Raw genomic sequence first — 21,724 nt, forward strand, 5'->3', positions numbered from 1 at the left:
GAAATGAAATAAACTAAAGGAAGCCCTAAAATAGTTATCTGAAAATAAACCTTTTCCACAACAGTTATATAAAAATAATAGAAATATGTTTAATTACGCACCAAGGAAAGACTGAGCCACTGCAAATAACGCCTGCAGCGGCCATGGAAGGAACCAGTCTATTACAGTGTTGTTCATCAGTCCTGAGAGGAAAAACATGCATACAGTTAGTAAAACAAATCTACAAACTATGTTGACCCTGCAAAGCCTGAACTATGAAATAATTGCCAGAAAATTCTAATTTTGCTTTGAAAATGAAGTATTTATTGAACATTCTGATTTAAAAAAAAAAAATATTAAGGAGATATTAAGGAAATATTAACTAAAATGATGATGTATAAGTCTCAAAAACATGCATCATGCAAAAAAAAGAAAACATGCATCAAGTATGATTAAAGGGTTAAATCAAATGACGCCTGAACAAATATTTCACCTGGGAAGTTCCTGCAACGTGTCCTCAAGGTGTCTCCCACTGGAGACATGCTTAAAACAACGTGTAGATTGTTGGCACTCTTGTTGACAAAGTACTGCCACACGCTGTCTTTAGAGGGACCCGATCCCATCTTAAGAGCCTCATCTCGAAGCTGGTTGAGCACGGATTCTTTCTCATCATCAGGGAACAGTGCAGGAACAATGCCTAAAGAGAGTTCATGATCAGAGCACTACAGGTCTAACAATTCAGAAAGACAAATATTGAGCGAGGAGGTCAAAAGATCAGAGTGATATCCAACCTGAGGTGAGCATGTTGTTAATGAGCTCCAAGAAGCCTTCCTCAGCCACGTGAGCATCAGTAAAGATGAACACGGTCTTCTTATTCTCAATGCCAAGCTTCAAGTACAGTGTTTTCAGGTCTTCGCGGAAGTTAGACTCACTGTATCCTCTGCTCAGCGTGATCTCAAATACCTGGGGAAAGCAGATTCAATTACAACAAAGCTGAAAATGTTCTTGTGAAGAAAGTTTAATCATGCTTAACACTGAAAACCCCAATTTCCCCTCTCATCTAGCAGCATTAGAAGTTAGAAGACTGCCATTTTCACATCGAAAGACATGTTAGTAAAATTAATTTCCATTGCTTAAACTTTTTTTTCTTTTTTTTTTTAAATTGCTTAAACTTTTAGTGTATATGACAATCACTTGCCCTTCACCACACCAATCATGAGTTTTACAACCTCACAGTCAGCAGCAAAGGCAGCGAGCTTAGTAAGGGACTGCTTGCCAGAGCCCTCCACGCCAACGAGCAAAGCATGACCACGATCAATGCGGATGATGCGGTGAACCCGGGTCAGATGTTCCAGAGCATCATCAAACAGTATTAGGTTCATTCTCGACTTGCTCTCATTGTATTCCTCTAGGATTTCCTGTAGAATGACATGAGACAGTGATCTGCTAAAACACAGAATATGTAAGTAACTCTAACAAATGTCAAAATACTATTGTTATATTATTTTACTATTCTGAGACTGCACACCCCCACCAAGGCCTGGCTCCCAATTAGTTTGTAATAATGTCTTGAAAACATCAGTATTTTAATTTGACACGTATTTATGAAGCTATGATGTGAAATATAAATATTGCCCTATCTCACTTTAGCAGAGAATCCTTCCCAGATCCACTTCTAAGTAGACCCAACACACACCTCTGCTAAAATTTGCATGGAAAGTCATCCCTAATTTTAGGAGTAATTCTGATAACAAACATACAAATAAACAAATCAAACTCATCGCATAACCTACTTGGTGGAAATAATAACTTTACCTGAAACAGGGCTTTTGAAGCATCATAATCTTGTATGTCCTCATAGACTCTTGGTTCAGTATCATTGAGGGCTGTCCTGTAGTCTCCAAAAATAATCGGGTCTCTCATGACTGCCTCCATGTCTGACTTGAAATGCTCCTCAATCATGTTCTTTATGTAACCTTGGACCTGGTGGGAAAAATAAACACAAGTATTTGCCTTTGAAATATAAAGGCAAATTCCCATTAAACATCTACTAAAATTATTAGTAAATATTACCAAAGTTTTGTCAGTCTCATCAATGAGTCTGTCATGGAAGATTCTCAAGCACTCATTTCTCCATACACGAACAAATTGGGCAACAGTCAAAAACCTGCTAGAGAGAAATCAGGGAAAGTAAGGACATTCAGGATCACAGACCTCTGCTAATCTGTCACTAGGGTGAATGTGCTAGATTAGACCTGTCCGGTTTGGTGAGCGTGAGTCCATTGTAGACTCTTGACAGGTCTCTCAGGTTGAAGATGTAGTGGAACTTGGAAGGTGTGGGTGGCATATCTTTGATGATGGTGTTGTAGAGCTCCAGTGTGCAGGAGGTGACCCGATCACAGACTTTCTGTATGGCATCCTCGAATGGCTAAAATGTTGTATCAATTAAACATTGGAGAATCAGACTGATGCGGATGTTTGAGATTCTAACATATTTTGATTTACGTGGGAAAGAAGTACTCACTCTGGTATGGCCTTTTAAAATGGAACCATAGATAAGGTTGAGGGACTCCATTGAAGGGAAGGGGATGCTAAAGACACTGAAGAGTGAGATGAAGCGAGGATCCACCTCATTTCTCCCACCTCCTGCCATTCCCATGGCAGCAATGAAGCCAAGATCCTTGAGGATTTTGAAGTTAAGTTCCTTTCCTCGGTCATACATGCCTCCTCGGTCCAGTAGCAGCTTTAGAAGCGCAATAGGCTGCTGTGTGCCATAGTCATCCACCTTAACAGGTGCATTACAAAAATTTCAAACATGGAAGTACTGCCGCACAGTAAAGAATAAAAAGGCTTGACACTTGACACAGGTACTGTACCTTTGGCATATTCATGTCATCAATAAAGATCAGCAGTCTCTTCCCCATGGGAGGGCCATAGGTGTCTTTGGTTTTTTTCTCCACATTGGCTTCCAGGTTTCTCTGCAGGTCCAATGAAGTTGTTCTGGAGGAGAAGTTGATGATAAGAGTAATCTGGGAACAGAAAGAAAGACACTTATACTCCTGCAACAAAATTTGTATGTGCATACTTTATGGTAAGATGTCAAACTTACAGTTGTCTCTGCATTGATGTTCTTCAGAAAGTTTTGAATAGTGGCAGTCTTGGAAGTGCCAGACTCTCCAACCAGTAGCACTGGCCTGTTTATCTTGACCATCTGCTCCAGGATCCAGCTGGTTCTAGTGGTGTCAACAGTGGGCACTAAAGCAAAAATAGAGAATGAAGGAATCAAGGCAGACATGTATAAATCGTTATGCATGTATTCACACATATTTTGTGCACATGGCCATTACCTAGGATATCGGTGAACTTCATTTCAGGGTTGTGGATGTATTTGGGGACCAGAGAACTCCAAGGAACCCATTTCTCCTGCATTCCATCAAAGTGGAAATCGTACAGAGTTGGGAGGTATCCTGTAATAAGTAACACAGTTTCAAAAACTGGCACAAATTTATGAAAAGGTTTTACCATATTTATTTCTTTGACCCTAAAACACAGATCAATCCAATCTATTGATTTTGCATAGCTAGATAAAAATGCAGTGAATGGTAATTTCACCATAAGATAAGGACAAATCCTCCATTTTACCTGGTATCTCACCAGGCCCAGTCTGGGCTTTCTCATCATGCACTGTGGTTAAGCAGGAAAGCTTTTTGATGAACTCATCAAACTGGATCCTACCACTCTCCAGCAATGTAGCCCCAAGTGAACAGTACAGAGCTTCCAGAAAGTAACACTCCAGGACTTCAGGAGTGCTGGTCTCACTTTCAAGAAGTGCATCCAGTGTTAAGCACAACTGAGTGACCTAAACACACCGTCAAAACATGTGCAAATAGTTCAAGTAGCCTGATTATGAGACTATACCAAATCCCATTTATTTCTTCTTATTTAAATACAATGAACTGCATGGATGAGAGTAACCTACCATATTCAGATCTGTCTGAGGGACAACAGTCTTAAGTTTCTGGCCTTGTTTGCCATCAACAATACCATCCACAATCATGGCAATAGAGCTGTGAACATACTTCTCAAACAATCTGCTAAGCACTTCTTGTTCCTAAGGGAAAAAAAGAGAGAGACATCAGTGAGATATTTGAAAGTCTAAAAAAGTACAAATTTTAAACAGTGATTTATTTCCTCAAACCTTATCAGATCTACTGTTCACCCATCTTTGCCAGTATGGGGTATATCGCAGGTTTTTAGGGTCGACAAATACCATTCCACAGCGGGAAACGGTAGCTGGGGAAGCGTGCTGCAGATCGCCAACCTGTGAGTGCAAAGTTTTCTTACATTCTGTTTAGTTTTGCAGCAAAGTGCAGGGAAGGGTATTCTGCTAACAGAAATCTAAACATTCAGGCAAACCTCAAAGAGCAGGGCACAGTGACTTTGTAAACGGATCCTTTCTCCATTGGCTAGAGTCAGAAGCTTGTTGTCATCCATCACTGAGTTCATATTCTCGACCCACAGAGCATCCACATCCCCGTCAAACAGGATGTACCTGTGAGTCAAAGAGTAAGCCTTTACTGTCTGAAGTGATTCACAGAAATTCTTTCTTCTTATCCTCTGTTTTTTACTGTATGAACGGAATTACTAGTATACTGCACATGTTATTCAAATGGCTGATTAAATGTCTTCTTTATTTTTTTTTACTTTCTACCTCCTCTTTTTTTTGTCTGTAGGCTTGTTAATTTCACGGAAGATGTTGGATAAAACCCCATCAGTCCAGTCCCGAGTGTCCGGGTCCAGAATACCATAAAGTTCAATAACACTTATGGCTTTAGAGTTCAGAGGATATAGTTTGGTTTGCAGTCCCATTCTGATGGTGAGATAAAATAAAAGTTACCTTTGTTCACACAAAAGATCAAGACGACAATGTAAACTGACACTGACTTTGTCTGAGCCTGACATAATGTGTTGATCACCACTGATTTTCCTCCACCTGTTGGACCCACAATCATTGTAGTGTGCCTGGTCATCATTGTCTCATACATTTGCACCACTTTATCCACCTGAAACCACAGACAGATACGTTTACATACTCAGGCACTGAAACATTTACCAAAGAATATGCAAAAGTCTTGAAATTGATAGAAAATATAAAATATGAAATATGAGGCTGGGCCAGATGGAACACCTGATTAGGCAGTATGACATATTTCTTATCTTCCAGGGTCTGTTCCACAGCATCATTGAAGTTGGGATAGCGAACACGTGGGCAGTCGAGCCCAGGGAACAGGTCTGAGATCAGACCGAGGAACAGAGGGACATCTTCAAACACAAACTTGGGTAGGTTCATGTCCCTGAGAGCCCGCATCAACACCACATCCTGAAAAAACATTTAAAGAATGAAAAAGAATTCATGCATTCATACATATTAAAGATAATAATAGTTCAATTTTTTTTATATAAAATTGCCCATTTTTTCACATTTTTTGCAAGGTCACTGCTTAGATGTTATTTGTTATGTGTCTGTACCTCACTGAGGTCAGGTGAGCTTCTCTTCAGCTCTCCTGCCATCACTAGGACAGACTTGAGAGCGCGCAGGCCGAAGTCATAATGAGACTGTTTGGACAGCTGCTCACGGGCCAGTTTATACAGTACTGTCATTTTCTTTGCCAGTACCTGAAATGAACAGATGTGGAGACATACAACTAACACTATTATCATTCAGCACTTAATGACAGCTCAAAATCTTCAAGGTTATTCATTTTCATATGCATTTCTGCACTATTTAATAATGATATGAACTAATATAAAGTAACCTGTGCATGTGCATGCTTTATTATGCATTACTGTGCTGAGGCTGACAGCATGCGTTAGTGGCTGCAAATGCAAGTGTTATGTGTGCATGTGGTACCTTGGCCATTAGGAAACCCTCAGAGAAGAGCATAATCTCACAAATCTGCTGTAGGTCAGGCACAATGACCACCACAGGCCTGAAGAGAGCTTTGACGGATTCTGGCAGCTCTGTACGTCCTGCGTAACCAGGGTTCATAGTGATGAAAATCCCTATGCGGTCATCCAAGTTGATCTCTTGCCCTTCAAACTGATGCATATAGTGAGAAGGAGGATGTTTAGGGGAATAAAAGTAAACAACTCTTAAAAACATTTGCTTACAAATGTATGTGTACATTAACATTTATCATTTCTACCAGTTAATGAATTTTCTTTATTGCATATATCGAGGGCTTGGAGCCATAGGGGCGTAAGTGACATTTTGGTCAAAACTGAGATATATATATATCAATTGAAAGCTCTTGATGTGCTCTATCTACTGTCAAAATTACAGAAGTAAAATATTAATAGAAATAAAGTTATTCAACAAAAACCAAAAGGCTTAAATCTGAATACACAGAAGAAGTTGGTGCCAAAAGGGCATAAGTGCATTTACGACAAAGACAATATTGTTCATTAAGCATTGTGTCATACATTTGTAAAAGAAACATGCTTTAAAAAACTAAAATCAGTATACAAAATAAGACCAAAATATGGTCTTTTTTTTTTTTTGTTCTGGCTCTCCTGTAAAGTTGCCACTTACGCCCCTTTGGCTCCAAGCCCTCGATATGAAATATTTATTACTTCCAATCCTGCATAACTAAACAGACTTACATAAAACCTTTTAAGGTGTAGAATGAGAGCATTACGGATAGTCTGGATTTGGGAGGAGATCACTGACAACACTGAGGCATCAATGCGATTGAACTCATCAAAGCAGCCCCAAGCTCCACACTGCGCAAGCCCAGACAAGATCTTACCCACTGCCTGCACACAATCGGGAAAGAGATTCACATAAAAAGCTAGTGAAAAGTGATGATTCTCTTTTGTTTTGTTTTTTTTAAATCCCAGAAAAGCATTTTTCAGCAGCTGTTTGCTGTTCTTACCAAGTAGTCCATGCCCTCACCGCAGTTTGTAACTACACAGAGCAGGCCCAAAGCCTTAGCCAGATCCTTGGTGGACTCTGTCTTTCCTGTACCAGCAGGTCCAGCAGGAGCTCCGCCCAAGTACATGGACAGTGCCTTCATCACAAATACACATGGACAGATATTCTTTCACTACTAAAGAATTTATATGCATTTGCTTAGGTATTAAAAATATGTACATGTCCCAGACCTGTGTGAGAGTGAGGTAAATCCGGTCTGTCAGTGGGGTTATAACCAACCGGCCGTTCAACCCCATGTACTCATAACCATAGGAGAAAGATGCATTGCACTGGCGCACAAATAAGTTGTCATGTGCCAAGACCCAGTAGAACCTTAGCTGGCTTTCCCATTCAAATTCTTGTGCATTCATTATGCTGGAAGGAGATTGAACTTTATTACGTTACATATTTAAAGCACACTAGCACAAAAAAAATGTTCAAACCTGCAAAAGTTTACCTTTTTAGCACGAAGCTGTCCACTATGTCTCTTGCATGGACATCAATGATGAGCACTGTGTTGAGCTTTCGTCTGTCATTTTTCTTCAAAGGCTGAATAATGCGTGTTACTAGCTCGTCGATCTGTTTGTGTACTTTCTCAGCATAGTTCTTAAGTGCATGCTTCTGTCCATTCTTCACTTTCTCAAAGACATCCTCTACCTCCCAGGTCCACCAAACTTGGTTAGCAGCCAGTACAACCATGCCCTGGTACAGCAACATCCAATCCACCCTGGGAAACATTGCAATGACAGATTAACTGAGGGCCCCACCTGCAAAAACACTCATGCACATCTTTCAGTCGCAAATCTGTCGCTGCACCTTTTAGTAAATATCAAAAAAATAAATAAAAATTTAAAATTAACACTAGAAGAGATTTTTTTTTCCTCTGGCATTTTTACACATACCTACTCCTGTCTTGACAGTAGTGGTAGATTGCTTCCTTTGTGATGAGCCTGTTAGACTTCCTCATCTCCAGTAGCACTCCCATCATCCACTCCTCCACTCTGCCCTCCACTGGGACATGCTGCCTTAGTTCCATCACCTCACCCTCAGCAGACACCATGGCTCCGACTACTGTCTCTCCATTGCTATCCACACCAAATCTCAGAGATGCTATATTGTCATACATCTTGTGGAACAAAGAAAAAGAAATCACAAACGTGGCAATCAATGATCCTCCTGATCCCTACTGTGAAAAATTAAGGTCTTTTCTACCACTCCTCCATTGTTTGTACTTGCTGGATACCTTAATCATATGTTCCTGGACACAGGCAGGGTCACTACTCCCCAGGATGCTGAGTAGTTCATCATCAGAGACGAAGAAGAAGCGAGGAAATGCATTTCGTTTGGAGTCCAGATAATCATTAAGACTCTTCTGGCATCTCTCTAAACTATTACTCAGGGCTTGTAGGTCTGTTAGCCGGTTGGGAATCAGGCAACAGCGCTTAATGTTTGAACCCTTCACTGTGTCATTCATTATCTACACCAAAAAAAAAAAAAGATATAATTTTGACATGTCTGGAACAAAGTGCTTTCATTTTTTTTAAGACCAATATTTTGACAACACTTACATCTTTAAACTTTTTGTCGATGTTATCAAAATTCTTTGCTTCCTCAGGTAACTGCAAGCGAATGTCTCCTCCTATAAATATGCTCTCCAGGTACATCCATTTTCTCTGTACGAGCAGCCACACCTGTGAAAGAAAGATTTTTTTTTTTTTCTGTAAGTATTTTGTGGATCAGCTTAAGGGTGATGGAAAATTTGACCCTTCTCACTCACCTCAATAGTCTCACAGATAAGAGACAGATCTTTTTCCCATTGCTGTATGGTGCCAAGGAAGGGTCCAACAAAGCGGCTGCCGGCCATGCTCTGTAAATTTATCACATCATTGTCCACATTCAGCAGGATCTCATCCACAGCACCCAGAATGGACCCACGTTCCTGCGTGCCTTTGAAATAGGGCTGAACATTGAACTTCATGTTCTCCCAGGTCTCTATCAGTCCTTTTACTCCCTGGAAGCAGATCCAGATAACATGTTTCAGAAGTAAGTGTAATCTCTCTAAAGAACTTACAGAACTGGCAACTTATTCCATTTTGAGATGACTCCAAAAAAAAAGGGAAGCTTACCTTCTCGATACTGAGCTCTTTTACAGCAGAGGTAACAATGCCACCTATGACATCTGCATATTTGTGCAGCTCCATTGCAAACATGTTCTCCAGAGTGAAGCTTTCAGGGTTGATCTCAAAGCGGGTGCCGGTCCTTTCCATCAGCTCCTTCCAGTGCCTCGAATATAAAGACATTTTTATTCTTACTGGGTGTTTTGTTTTATCTGGACACATGGATACATTAATTCAAAGGTCCACATTTTCCATATTTCATACACTACTTAGGTCACGTCTGTGTCATGCATACTGCATAAAAATCCACTTGGAACAAGAAAAGCAATCTAACTAGGTTATTAACTGTAATTTTATTTTGGCATTATATTAATTCCAGTTAGTTACTGGTATCAATCTTGAGACTGACCTGTCTCTGAGGGCTTCATTCTTCAGGTCCAGCAGAAGAGGCAGAGCCTCTTTGAACTCTTTCATGTGTCCATCTAAGAAAAAGGCCATCGGCATGGCCCGCACATCTTTGGGCAGCTGCCTCAAACGTTTGATGAAATCCTCGATACCCTCTTGTAGCAGCTGGATGTCTAACTCTACCCACAAGGTCTGAGACCACTGTGTCTTTGCATCCTGAAAGATGAAAGAGCAAACAGACAAAATATTTAAACAAAAACTATGGTGATGAGAATTATGTGTATTACGTGTTTGATAGCCATCCTACCTTCTGTGCTTTATATATATCATATATCTGTCTCAAGCCCTTCATGTCATTCTGTATGCTCAGAAGCTTTGGGAATGTGGTGACTGGCAAGTCCAGCAGCTTCTCAGCATTAGTTATTTCATGCTGGAGTGCTAATATCTTTGCAAGGTCGGCCTCATATTTTCCCATAATGGCCAGTCCTGCAAAAATAAAGTGAGACAGGCTGATTCCTCCACTGCATTTCAACATTTACCATGTAAAATTTTTCTCTATACAACAACTATAGCATTCATCTAAGTGCACAGGTACCTTTCTCCAAATCACCTCCCACAGCTCCAGGACCATGCATGTTGAAGCTTTCGTCAAAGATAGACAACTCCTGCTTGAACTCTTGAATATTCTCCTTTGTAATCTTTGAGTGTGTGGATGGGAGAAGAGTGTGGCAATCAGAAATGTGAGACAAAGACACTTTTCTTTTTTTTTCTGATTAAGAATACTGTATGGCATTGACATCATACCCCGATAAATGATTTCTTGACATCTTTCAGACTTCGATCCACTTGTCTGGCTTCTGTAAACAGGTCACTCCACATCTGGACAATACAGGCCACCAGCTCCAATTCATCATTTCCAACCTGGAGCACATAAAACATAAACTGTTTAATATGGGAAACAATATCAGTTTTAAAGGGATAACAGCTTTATATAAATGACACAGTACCTCCACTTTATACATGCCCAGTGTTCTGTATTGCTCCTGGATATTAGTGAATCTCATCTCCACTTCTAATGACATGTTCCTGATGGCTGAGATGGTGCCAAGGACAGACTTCAGGTCATCAAATGTGTCAGGGGTCTGTTTCAGCTTCTTAGAGAGTTGCTGTAGTACAAAATAATTCAAATAAAATCAATCACATGAATGCCATTATTTATGATGAAGCCTATAAATACAAACTGTGTATGAAGTACCGTGAGTTCATCTCTCAAATTAAAGAGGTCCTCTTTAGCAGGCTTGTTGAGTAAGCTACCAAGTGAACTGATCCAGGCTTCAGCAATCTCCCCCACTGTGTGGGCCAGAAGCTCCAGGTTTAGATGTATGCTGTGCTCATTCTTAAAAGGAGGCTCCAGCATCACTTCCTGCTTGATGCGAGTGAAGGACTGCAGCTTATCATCATACTTGACAAAAGACGGCTTCCTAGCAGCAAACTTTTCATTGACAATGATTTTGTTCTTTTCCCAAAGAACCTGATAGTCTTTCCAGTGGTAAAGGTACTGATCCACAGAGCGAAGCAGCCGCTGAATGTTCTGAGACACCGTCATGGAGCTCTCCTTGATCTGAGGAAGCTGCCACACATCACTGTAGAAACTAATTGTCACCAACTCATCTTCATTTCCCACACGTTGCGGAGGGCACTCAATGCAGGTTCCATGCATCCAACGCACGAATTGCTTAAACACAAAAATAGGGCCAGTCAAGTCATATTAACAGTGTTAGATTAAAAATAATGTATTTTTTAAATACAGTGATATAAAAATAATTTAAAAAAAGACACTGATAATCCCACCTTGGTGCTAGCTACGCAGTCTGTGACACACTGCATGAGCAGCTGGTTGATCTCGTTGCTTTGGGGCTGCAACACAATCTTAGGTGCAGACAGGATGGCGGTGATTTGAAAAAGAGGTTTATCTCCCAGCAGCGCCACATTAAAGGACAGAATGTTTCTGAATATGGAAGCCAACATGAGGGATGCTATGATGGTTACAACTGAAAGCATACTACATATGAAAAATGCAGGGATTATTACCAGGCACAAACTACAGGCTCACAACCATTAGTCATTACCTCTGCACCATCTTTGTAAGGGTGTCCAGTACTCTGCGTTCCCAGTACTTGTAATAATCTGCCATACATTTGGCTTTGCCAGTGCTGGTTTCCATGATCAAATGTTCAATCTTTGTTATAAGGAATCCAATGTCAGCATACTTCTTGCCAAGCACGGTCACAGTTTTGACTCTCTCTTTCTCAGTGCGTTCACAGAACTCCTTAACACCTTGGAGAAAAATATGAAATTATTTAAATACTATGTGTATGAATTCTCATATTTTTTCAAATCCAGTAAACTAATGGTAAACTTTTAATAGTTCTACCTGGTAAGTCGCCTGAATCATCTGGTGGCTGAAATTTCAGTAAGTTGGCCGTCATAATGGAACACAACTTAGAATCAATGGCCCGCTCATTGTTGTGAATCTGACTGACAACTAACTCAAACTTAGCGACAGTCTGAATGCCTCGGTCAATGAAGTCGGGGATGCCTAAAACCAAACATTAGCAGATTTCAGTTTCATAGAAAACTCTTTTCATCTGACCACAAGCGTGCACAGAGATTTCAACCTTGGTATACACAGTACCCAGAGAATTCCAGTTGAGTCTTTGGCATCCAAAATTGATGTCTTTTTTGACTGCTTTTATATGTGGACCCAGAATGACGACGTGTGCTTCATTCAAGCTGTCCACTACTGCGTGATAGCGGTTGACAAGGTTGGTCAGACTGCTGACATAACTAAGACCAATGTAGAAAAAGTTCATGTGAGCAATTGCATCAGTCGCTGATTGTGTGTATTGTTGTGTATTCAGTTACTGGTGAGTCTCATCACCTGATGAACTTGTTCTCCTGCAGAGCAACATTTTTAACCAGATCAGGCACAGAGTAGCCCAGTGCTTCAAGTTTGCATGCCTCAGAAATGATTTCATTAATCTCTGGATCAAAGTCCACAATGTATCGCATGCCCTTTGAAGTACAACTTTCAGGTGGTAGGACATCCTTAAAAGAAAGAATTTATTTTTTAAATGCAGGAAATTTGAATGTAGGAATAACACGCAATCTAAGATGCAACAGTTACGAGGAAATAGTGAAAGATACACACCAGTTCTGCTTGTGTTGGGTTTTTAGTGGTAACCATTGCTAATATGGGTTTTTTAATTAGCAATGGCAAGTTGCGCACTGTCTCGACTATCCAGCTTTCATATTTTGTCACTTCATAGTCCTTGAGCCGCTCTGCCATTTCTACATACTTATCCTTGGCCTGAGCGAACTACAACAAAAATCACAGAAAGGTTTTTAATGGCATTTTGGTGTAGAAACAGTGTAACATTTATTGTGACCTATACAGCTTTGAAATAACTCACCACTTTGTTCTGTTCACAGTCCAGCATCTCTGGAACATTCAAGAAGGGGAGGATGGCATGTTTGATGCGATGGAATAGAAATCGTGCCCATCTGATGGCTCCAGCCACAGGAGGCTCATTCTTATTTAACGGTGGCTTGTCCTTCACTGTCTCAAAGATTTCCCATGTCCTGTCCACCTACAACAACAACAAAATGACTTCCTGTCACTCACACATAAATTATACACATAAAATATTTGCCTCTATGAAATGTCTGTGTAGATTCTCAGTCATCCAGGTCATAGTAGTCTCTGGAGCTTGAAAAAGGCGACTGGACTTCTTTTTGTTTCTTGAAGACGTTTCACCTCTCATCCGAAAGGCTTCTTCAGTTCTCAACCAAATGGTGGAGAGACCCAGGTATTTAAACCCCTGTGGGCGTAGTCCCCTTGTTCCAGTGACCTCAATAGGCCACAGGAAACAATGGAGCGGAGTCCTAAATTGGTTTCAACTGAAACCACTGATTAAATATGACCCACGCCCCCTTCACACCTGGGCACATGTGTTTCACGCACATGATCAATAGAGGGTCATAACCACCTCCAGGGGACTACGCCCACAGGGGTTTAAATACCTGGGTCTCTCCACCATTTGGTTGAGAACTGAAGAAGCCTTTCGGATGAGAGGTGAAACGTCTTCAAGAAACAAAAAGAAGTCCAGTCGCCTTTTTCAAGCTCCAGAGGCCTCTATGAAATGTTTACTTTCAGGTTTTATATGGATTAGCAGGCTAAAGCGAGGGCATAAAGAATAAATGTCATTTGTTAGTAGATTGAGTTTGCTGCAGTGTAACACTGTCATTAGGTTTGCACACATGCTGACCAACTCAAGTCACACTGCAAAAACGGTGAGGCTGAGGCTTTGATAGCAGCTTAACAGTAACAATGAAGTCAAATACTTGCCAGCACACTTTCTTCCACAGTACATTACCTCTTTGCAGTACTGTTCCAAGATGTCATCAAGCTTTTTCATCAAATGGTTATTGATGACCTCTCTGGTGCGAATGTGTTTAAACTTCAGCAGCATGTCAAAGGCAGCAGTTGAAGAGCGCAGTGTCTTAAAAGACTTGTCAATAAAGTTAATTGCTTCTCCCTCAATAGCCTGAACAGACAAATGCATTCACGCTTGATAAAAAAGGTACAGCACGCATAGAATAATGCAGACATATTTGTGAAATCCATTTAATTATTATGTGGGTCACGAAAAATGGAACAGCTCCTGCAATGTAAATGTCCAAATCCCACCTGAACCGCAATGTTGAAGTCTTGCATGATCGTTTTCCAGCTGCTCATCTTACAGATGTTGAAAGGATTGAAAGTGACCTCCTCAATGGGCACAGCTAATTTTTCTACTGTGCACAGCACTTCATCAATGTGTTTTGCGTCACCTGTCACACTCAATAGCTCTGGGCCAAAGATAATGTAGAACTCCTCCAAAATCTGCACAACACAAATACGTGAGAAACTAAAAGCTGAGCTTCATTTTATACGTTCACATGTTCACATATTGAGTGAGAGGTCAGTATTTATGAATCATATATATTCTCTAACCTGCAAAACATCGTGCAGGTCCTGGCAGACAGAAGCCATGTAATCAGTCTTCTCAAACAGTCTCTTACGGTCAAACTCCCAGCGTGGAGCCTTGCTTAATTCCTCAATTTCAGCACGCATCTCAAAGTAGGACGTCTTCCACTGACTCAAAACCTGCTTAGCCTCATGCACCTTGGATTTGGCCACTTCCCTCTTGTTCCTGCTTGAGGCACAACACATTGTTAAGTTACAAGAAAACATCATTTTTGAATAAAGGATTCTGTTTGACTACTGAACAACAGTTTCAGTTTTACTCCAAACTTAAAAAAGTATCACAACATTTACTTGAATAGTGTGTGGACATCTACTGCTTGAGTCACATGTTCACACAGCTGCCAGGCAATTTGCTCCATTAAGGGGACCATACGCTCATTTGTGTTACAGTGGCCAGACATCATCCACACAATTTGCAGGCTCTCCATGAGAGGAGGGATGGTCTCCAAGATCACACCAAAATTTGCTCCAGTAGCCAGATTCTACAAGAGACAGGAGAAAATACCACAACAATATTATAGCATCATGTATCTTTATAGATTTAATATAACTATCAGTTTCTGGTATATTCAGCAATAATGCACTTATAAAGAGGCCAGCTCACCATGAAGTGTCTTTCTAGTATCTTGAGGAAGCGTATATTATCATCTGATTCCAAGCGATATTTACTAAGTTCAGCGATCACTCCTTCCAGCGTATGAACAATGCCTGCATCTGCTTTGGTCATCACTGCCAGGACCTTCACTACCACAGGATGTTTAAGCTGTTCACTCAGAGCATTCAGGACAGACGCACGCTCCTCCCAAAGTGCCACCTCAGCCAAAGGGCCAGGCGCCTGGAGCAAAATGGAGAGTTAATGATTCAGTCTACGCTACGCATGTCACCAGGTCCAGTGAATCTGTTCTTCAAGGGAACATTTTCCTTTTGAGCCGACAGGTATTTCTCAATTTCTTGACAATATTTCAGACGCTTAGCAGGAATAGAACTACGGGAAAAGTCACAAACCTGTGGCTTTTTGTTTTTCTGTTCCTCAATAACAATGGTAATCTGCGTTTGCCAGTTCATCACGCACTGCACCAACTTTTCTACCATCTCTGGATTCAAAAGCAGCTCATGCACCTCCAGGTCCAGGTCTAGCTCGGGAAGGTGCAATAAAATCTCATCTGCGACAAGAAGACTGGTTTTAGATTGAATGCCTATTTGTGAAGTTTTATGACACCCCCCCCCCCCCCCCCCCCCACACACACACACACACACACACACACACACAGACACACACAAAAAAAAAAATGTCTTGACATTAACAATGGCAAGTTCTTGGTACATGTAATTAATCTAACCTTCAAACTGAAGGTTCTGGAGAGTTGTGTTCAGCAGTCCTAAATATTTATGTGATCTGTTGAGCAACTCATCACGAATGAGAAATTGACGATTTGTCAGCACTGAACTCTTTGCTTCATCCTCCCTGTTCATCTCCTGCCGAGGAGAAAGTTCTTCTCTTTGATCACCTGGTCCAGTTACTGCCATTTGGTGCGCAGTAAGCATGGGTATATTGACCTAAGAGGAGACAGTAAAAATATACATTAGAAAATCAGATGTTTTTCCATATTCAACAATAACATTTAATGTTGTTACATCAATTTTCAGTCCTATTGACAAAAGTTGCTGCTGATTTCTTATTTTTCTTACTTGGGTAAGTTTGCTACGCAGCACCTGAAAGGCGTTTCCACTATGCATGCCAATGTCAACCAGCGAGGGCATCGCGATATTGGCCTCATTCATGTCCCGTGGTTTAACAATGGTCTCTGTTTTATAATACAAATAATAATATCATGTTTAATGCTTTTCATGGGGAAAGTTAGAAATAATAAATGTCTATGTCAGAGGGACAGCTCAGGTTGAGCAGTTTGAAGACAGAGCTGAGATGGTTTGGACATGTGCAGAGAAGGGACAGCAGATACAGTGGACAAAGGAGGCTGAATATGGAGCAGCCAGGCCGGAGGAAAAGAGAAAGACCACAGAGGAGCTTCATGGATGTAGTGAAGGAAACGTGCAGAGGATTGGTGTGACACAGGAGTATGCTAGGGATAGGGTGAGATGGACGCAGATGACCCGCTGTGGTGAACCCTAAAGGGAGCAGCCGAAAGAAGAAGAAGAATCCTAGTGGCTTGAACATGTTTAATTATGATGATAACGAATTGTCATCTCACCCTTTGTGTTCCTCAGGAAGTAGAAGACACAAGATTTCAAAAATCTCTGTGGGTATTCGTTAACAGCTACGTGAAGCTCAGTGTGATAGACCAGTTTAACCTCAGTTCTCTGAAATCACCAAACCAGAAATATGTTAAACCTTCTAAACTATCTCGAGTCTCTCCTTTAACAATGCATGAATAAATTATGTGAAATAATTATGTCAGTTTAAAGTTTGCTCTCACATGGCTGGGCCTGTCATCATTTGTATTGAAGTCGGTGTTATCTGCTCCACTTGGGTCAGGATCTCCATTTTGCTTCTCTGAGAATATAAACATTGCAGTTAGATGCTGTCTTGCTGTCCAGATGTTGGAAGTAATAAACCTCCTCAGAGTATGCTGCAATATGGTAAACGGTACCAATAAAAACATCCTACATAATCATCATCCCGGTCCCCGAGAGCTCCACATTGACAGGCCTGAATGACTATCGGCCAGTAGCTCTTACCCCGATAGTCATGGAGTGCTTTGAGAGACTGGTTATGGGCCACATCAAGGACACCAGCGATGTAACTGTGGACCTACACTAATATGCATACTGGAAAAATTGGTCCATGGAAGACGCCATGTCCATATGCTCTTTGTGGACTTCACAGCCTTCAACACCATTGTTCTACAGAACCTGGTCCACAAACTGTTCTCACTTGGACTGAGCTCTTCCCTCTGCAACTGGGTCCTTGACTTCCTGATGAACAGGCCGCAATCTGTGAGGATCCATGACGTCTGTGCTGAGCACTCTTCTGTTCACCCTGCTCGCATATGACTGCTCAGCAAAACACCCAGGCTGTCTTACTGTGAAGTTTGCAGATCACACAGCAGTGGTCAGATGCATCGCTAACAAAGATGAGTCCAGCTACAGGCTGGATGGTTGGTAAAGAGAGAACAACCTCTGCCTCAATGTGACAAAAACAAAGGAGATGATTGTGGACTTCAGAAGGGTCAGACACCCTCGCTCCACCTGGACATCGGAGAATCTGCAGCGGAAGTGGTCCCCTGCTACAGGTACTTGGGCATACACCTAAATAGCGGCCTCACCTGGGGCAACAACACTTCCAGTCTGGTCAGGAAGGCACACCAGCGCCTCTATTTCCTCAGGAAGCTGAGGCATGCTGGACTCGGAAACTCAGTCCTCACTTCATTCTACAGATGTGTGGTGGAGAGCACACTGTGTGGCATGGAAGCTGCTCTGCAGCAGAGAAGAAAACTCTGCAGAGAGTGGTGAAGGCTGCACAAAAGACTGTTGGAGTCAGTGTCACCACCACTGACATTTACACCTCCAGATATTGGAAAAACCCCACCTGCATCCTGAAGGACCCCACAGAACCAGCACACACACTTTTGATCCCCTCCCCTCAAACAGGAGGCTGAGCAGCACCGCCAGACAGAGAGGTTCTATTTTATATTTCAGAAAGTGTGGCTTTCTGTACAGCATTGCACTGAACAGGAGTGGCCCTCCAATCTCATTATACATTCTGTATAATGACAATAAAGGCATTCTATTCTATTCTCCCGCTCTACCTACACTGCTCAAAAAAATAAAGGGAACACTTAAACAACACAATATAACTCCAAGTAAATCAAACTTCTGTGAAATCAAACTGTCCACTTAGGAAGCAACACTGACTGACAATCAATTTCACATGCTGTTGTGCAAATGGAATAAACAAGTGGAAATTATTGGCAATTAGCAAGACACACTCAATAAAGGAGTGGTTCTGCAGGTGGGGACCACAGACCACTTCTCAGTACCTATGCTTTCTGGCTGATGTTTTGGTCACTTTTGAATGTTGGTGGTGCTTTCACACTCGTGGTAGCATGAGACAAACTCCACAACCCACACAAGTGGCTCAGGCAGTGCAGCTCATCCAGGATGGCACATCAATGCGAGCTGTGGCAAGAAGGTTTGCTGCGTCTGTCAGCGTAGTGTCCAGAGGCTGGAGACGCTACCAGGAGACAGGCCAGTACACCAGGAGACGTGCAGGAGGCCATAGGAGGGCAACAACCCAGCAGCAGGAGCACTACCTCCGCCTTTGTGCAAGGAGGAACAGGAGGAGCACTGCCAGAACCCTGCAAAATGACCTCCAGCAGGCCACAAATGTGCATGTGTCTGCACAAACCGTTAGAAACCGACTCCATGAGGATGGTATGAGGGCCCGACGTCCACAGATGGGGGTTGTGCTCACAGCCCAACACTGTGCAGGATGCTTGGCATTTGCCAGAGAACACCAGGATTGGCAAATTCGCCACTGGCGCCCTGTGCTCTTGACAGATGAAAGCAGGTTCACACTGAGCACATGTGACAGACGTGACAGAGTCTGGAGACGCCGTGGAGAGTAATCTGCTGCCTGCAACATCCTTCAGCATGATCGGTTTGGCAGTGGGTCAGTAATGGTGTGGGGTGGCATTTCTTTGGAGGGCCGCACAGCCCTCCATGTGCTCACCAGAGGTAGCATGACAGCCATTAGGTACCGAGACGAGCTCCTCAGACCCCTTGTGAGACCATACGCTGCTGCGGTTGGCCCTGGGTTCCTCCTAATGCAGGACAATGCTAGACCTCATGTGGCTGGAGTGTGTCAGCAGTTCCTGCAAGATGAAGGCATTGAAGCTATGGACTGGCCCGCTCGTTCCCCAGACCTGAATCCGATTGAGCACATCTGGGACATCATGTCTCGCTCCATCCACCAACGTCACGTTGCACCACAGACTGCCCAGGAGTTGGAGGATGCTTTAGTCCAGGTCTGGGAGGAGATCCCTCAGGAGACCATCTGCCACCTCATCAGGAGCATGCCCAGGCCTTGTAGGGAGGTCATACAGGCACGTGGAGGCCACACACAATACTGAGCCTCATTTTGACTTGTTTTAAGGACATTACATCAAAGTTGGATCAGCCTGTAGTGTGTTTTTCCACTTTAATTTTGTGTGACTCCAAATCCAGGCTTCCATTGGTTAATAAATTTGATTTCCATTGATGATTTTTGTGTGATTTTGTTGTCAGCACATTCAACTTTGTACAGAACAAAGTATTCATTGAGAATATTTCATTCATTCAGATCTAGGATGTGTTATTTGAGTGTTCCCTTTATTTTTTTTGAGCAGTGTGGATATATATAACTTTCTAACGCAATAAAGCGATACAGGGTAATCGAAACTTTGCCCACTTTTTTGTAAACGTGCATTAAGTTTTACTGGCCTATCTGAGCTGTGTCTAAGTGTTAGCCTACATGAGGGCACAACCGCCGGACTTACCGACAAGAACATCAACTTCAGTTTCTTCCTCTCTAAGAGTTTTGAAAAACAGAAGACACGATGGCGAGTCTTCCTCAGAAACGAGGTTCAAATAACGGATAATTTTGTCTTCTCCTTCTCCATTTCTCCGACTGAGCAGTTCATCGAAACAGTCCGGAAATAAACTGAACCCGGCAGATACCCGCTGTCGGATCCACTCTACTCGTAAATCGTCGTGGACCATGTTTTTCCCAATAAGTTCAAAAGTGTATTTTGTTATTTGCCATTAGTTAACATTAGGAATAATACTTTAAAAAAAAGCTCTGAAACAATCCAAACTGCAGGTTGACCGCTTTGTGTTGCCTTGGCAACCAGCCGTCTCCTGGCATGTTAGTGCAGAGAAAGAGTCAATGGGAGTTTGTTCCCAGAGTCGTGACTATAAGGCAGCTGCCAATGTTATTCTACTAACATTAACTTTTAGTATTCTAAAACCCAGAGCTGTAGTGATATTTGTTTAAGTTCATGTTTGAGTTTAATGCTATTTCACCATAGTCGCAAGTTATAACTAACCAAAAGTGATCAAATCGTTAGTAAATATCACATGACACCTTTGACCACTCATTTTGTCTTTATTAATTTTATTGTATGAAGGAACAACTGAATTTCAACCAGTTAAGCTAACTGCATATTTTATTTCCTCTTCTGAGGAAAACATGAAAAAAACAGCCGGGAAAAAGAGCACGGTAAAATGTTGTTTTGGTTTTGTCTGTGCAGACAACAGGCAGCTCGGGCTGCTCTGTTAATGTTTCCAGATCTAACACAATTGCTCACAGATTTAGAAAAATAGTGGATTTATTTTTTTAAAAGGTGAACTTCCATGAGATTTAATTATAATTCGAGGGAATAAACTAAATAAATAAATGTGAAGCAAACTAATCCCACTGCAGAATGCCAGTGAATGAAAATGCTTGTTTTATCTTGACTGTCTTGTTTCAATAATCAGTTAACGCCAAAATTCAAATGATTTCACAGCCCCAACAAATGCTGCACACAGCTTCATGATTTGAATATTCAATAATTATTCCAAGATATGCAATGAAGTGACCTCCTGTACATAAAGATGTCTTCTAAAATTATTCTCATGCAGTTGGGCTCACATGTATTTAATTAGATGAGTGAATGAAGGGTATAATTGATGCATTCTCTTATTGTTTGTTGTACTTTGCTACGGACAGAACGGGATTTCAGGAGGTGTTTAAGCCTGTTTTCCCATAGATTTCTATACAACCCAAAAGCTCTCTGAAACCACAGGAGTCGCCTCCTACTGGCCATTACAAGAATGCAGTTTTAAGGCACTTGGCAAAGGCTCCGCTTTTTGGCCGGTTCAAGCGTCGCTAACTTAGTAAAACTTAAATAGAGTGATACATGGTTGCCAAGTAAAGCCTACAAGTTTCTGGGCTTAAATTGCATTCAGCTTAGGTGTGTAAACATGGGTTTGGTAACAGTTTGGCTTTTTTTTTTTTTCTCTCTCTTTCTTTGTGGAATAATGGTGAGGATTTATACATGCTGGAACCTCCAGGAATCAGTCAGATCCACAGAAAGTGTCATTTTAGTCAGAACAATCCAAGATACATGAGATACATGTCCCTGATTACGTTCACCTACTCTTTTTAAATCCCATCTCACC

General features: G+C 41.7%; 1 protein-coding gene across 2 annotated transcripts in view; it reads right to left on the reverse strand.

The window, feature by feature from the left end:
- dnah10 (dynein axonemal heavy chain 10) overlaps positions 1 to 20,412 on the reverse strand; it is a 29,392-nt gene extending 8,980 nt beyond the window's left edge. The window contains exons 1-53 of one of the 2 annotated variants that reach the window (XM_030737194.1): positions 20,059 to 20,412; positions 16,999 to 17,075; positions 16,774 to 16,882; positions 16,253 to 16,368; positions 15,904 to 16,120; positions 15,569 to 15,726; positions 15,168 to 15,398; positions 14,855 to 15,045; positions 14,531 to 14,732; positions 14,225 to 14,419; positions 13,911 to 14,081; positions 12,948 to 13,124; positions 12,686 to 12,853; positions 12,416 to 12,582; positions 12,170 to 12,321; positions 11,909 to 12,073; positions 11,604 to 11,811; positions 11,326 to 11,482; positions 10,730 to 11,209; positions 10,482 to 10,640; positions 10,279 to 10,395; positions 10,070 to 10,172; positions 9,782 to 9,960; positions 9,479 to 9,690; positions 9,079 to 9,235; positions 8,730 to 8,963; positions 8,521 to 8,643; positions 8,196 to 8,429; positions 7,855 to 8,078; positions 7,410 to 7,679; positions 7,144 to 7,327; positions 6,915 to 7,049; positions 6,643 to 6,795; positions 5,891 to 6,079; positions 5,509 to 5,655; positions 5,168 to 5,359; positions 4,924 to 5,042; positions 4,691 to 4,849; positions 4,396 to 4,531; positions 4,178 to 4,300; positions 3,959 to 4,090; positions 3,622 to 3,838; positions 3,327 to 3,446; positions 3,089 to 3,234; positions 2,856 to 3,008; positions 2,504 to 2,764; positions 2,235 to 2,407; positions 2,053 to 2,146; positions 1,795 to 1,962; positions 1,209 to 1,397; positions 771 to 942; positions 473 to 676; positions 102 to 182 (exon numbers count right to left, since the gene is read on the reverse strand). In XM_030737194.1, coding sequence (XP_030593054.1) covers positions 102 to 182; positions 473 to 676; positions 771 to 942; positions 1,209 to 1,397; positions 1,795 to 1,962; positions 2,053 to 2,146; positions 2,235 to 2,407; positions 2,504 to 2,764; positions 2,856 to 3,008; positions 3,089 to 3,234; positions 3,327 to 3,446; positions 3,622 to 3,838; positions 3,959 to 4,090; positions 4,178 to 4,300; positions 4,396 to 4,531; positions 4,691 to 4,849; positions 4,924 to 5,042; positions 5,168 to 5,359; positions 5,509 to 5,655; positions 5,891 to 6,079; positions 6,643 to 6,795; positions 6,915 to 7,049; positions 7,144 to 7,327; positions 7,410 to 7,679; positions 7,855 to 8,078; positions 8,196 to 8,429; positions 8,521 to 8,643; positions 8,730 to 8,963; positions 9,079 to 9,235; positions 9,479 to 9,690; positions 9,782 to 9,960; positions 10,070 to 10,172; positions 10,279 to 10,395; positions 10,482 to 10,640; positions 10,730 to 11,209; positions 11,326 to 11,482; positions 11,604 to 11,811; positions 11,909 to 12,073; positions 12,170 to 12,321; positions 12,416 to 12,582; positions 12,686 to 12,853; positions 12,948 to 13,124; positions 13,911 to 14,081; positions 14,225 to 14,419; positions 14,531 to 14,732; positions 14,855 to 15,045; positions 15,168 to 15,398; positions 15,569 to 15,726; positions 15,904 to 16,120; positions 16,253 to 16,368; positions 16,774 to 16,882; positions 16,999 to 17,075; positions 20,059 to 20,281 — 9,223 coding nt within the window. In that variant the 5' untranslated portion in view covers positions 20,282 to 20,412. The remainder of the gene's footprint in view (positions 1 to 101; positions 183 to 472; positions 677 to 770; positions 943 to 1,208; positions 1,398 to 1,794; positions 1,963 to 2,052; positions 2,147 to 2,234; positions 2,408 to 2,503; positions 2,765 to 2,855; positions 3,009 to 3,088; positions 3,235 to 3,326; positions 3,447 to 3,621; positions 3,839 to 3,958; positions 4,091 to 4,177; positions 4,301 to 4,395; positions 4,532 to 4,690; positions 4,850 to 4,923; positions 5,043 to 5,167; positions 5,360 to 5,508; positions 5,656 to 5,890; positions 6,080 to 6,642; positions 6,796 to 6,914; positions 7,050 to 7,143; positions 7,328 to 7,409; positions 7,680 to 7,854; positions 8,079 to 8,195; positions 8,430 to 8,520; positions 8,644 to 8,729; positions 8,964 to 9,078; positions 9,236 to 9,478; positions 9,691 to 9,781; positions 9,961 to 10,069; positions 10,173 to 10,278; positions 10,396 to 10,481; positions 10,641 to 10,729; positions 11,210 to 11,325; positions 11,483 to 11,603; positions 11,812 to 11,908; positions 12,074 to 12,169; positions 12,322 to 12,415; positions 12,583 to 12,685; positions 12,854 to 12,947; positions 13,125 to 13,910; positions 14,082 to 14,224; positions 14,420 to 14,530; positions 14,733 to 14,854; positions 15,046 to 15,167; positions 15,399 to 15,568; positions 15,727 to 15,903; positions 16,121 to 16,252; positions 16,369 to 16,773; positions 16,883 to 16,998; positions 17,076 to 20,058) is intronic. The other variant, XM_030737195.1, reaches the window with a different exon arrangement.
- Between the last annotated feature and the right edge of the window lie 1,312 nt (positions 20,413 to 21,724).

Source organism: Archocentrus centrarchus, chromosome 9 (genome assembly GCF_007364275.1).
Source record: "Archocentrus centrarchus isolate MPI-CPG fArcCen1 chromosome 9, fArcCen1, whole genome shotgun sequence".
In the NCBI taxonomy this organism is placed as follows: Eukaryota; Metazoa; Chordata; class Actinopteri; order Cichliformes; family Cichlidae; genus Archocentrus; species Archocentrus centrarchus.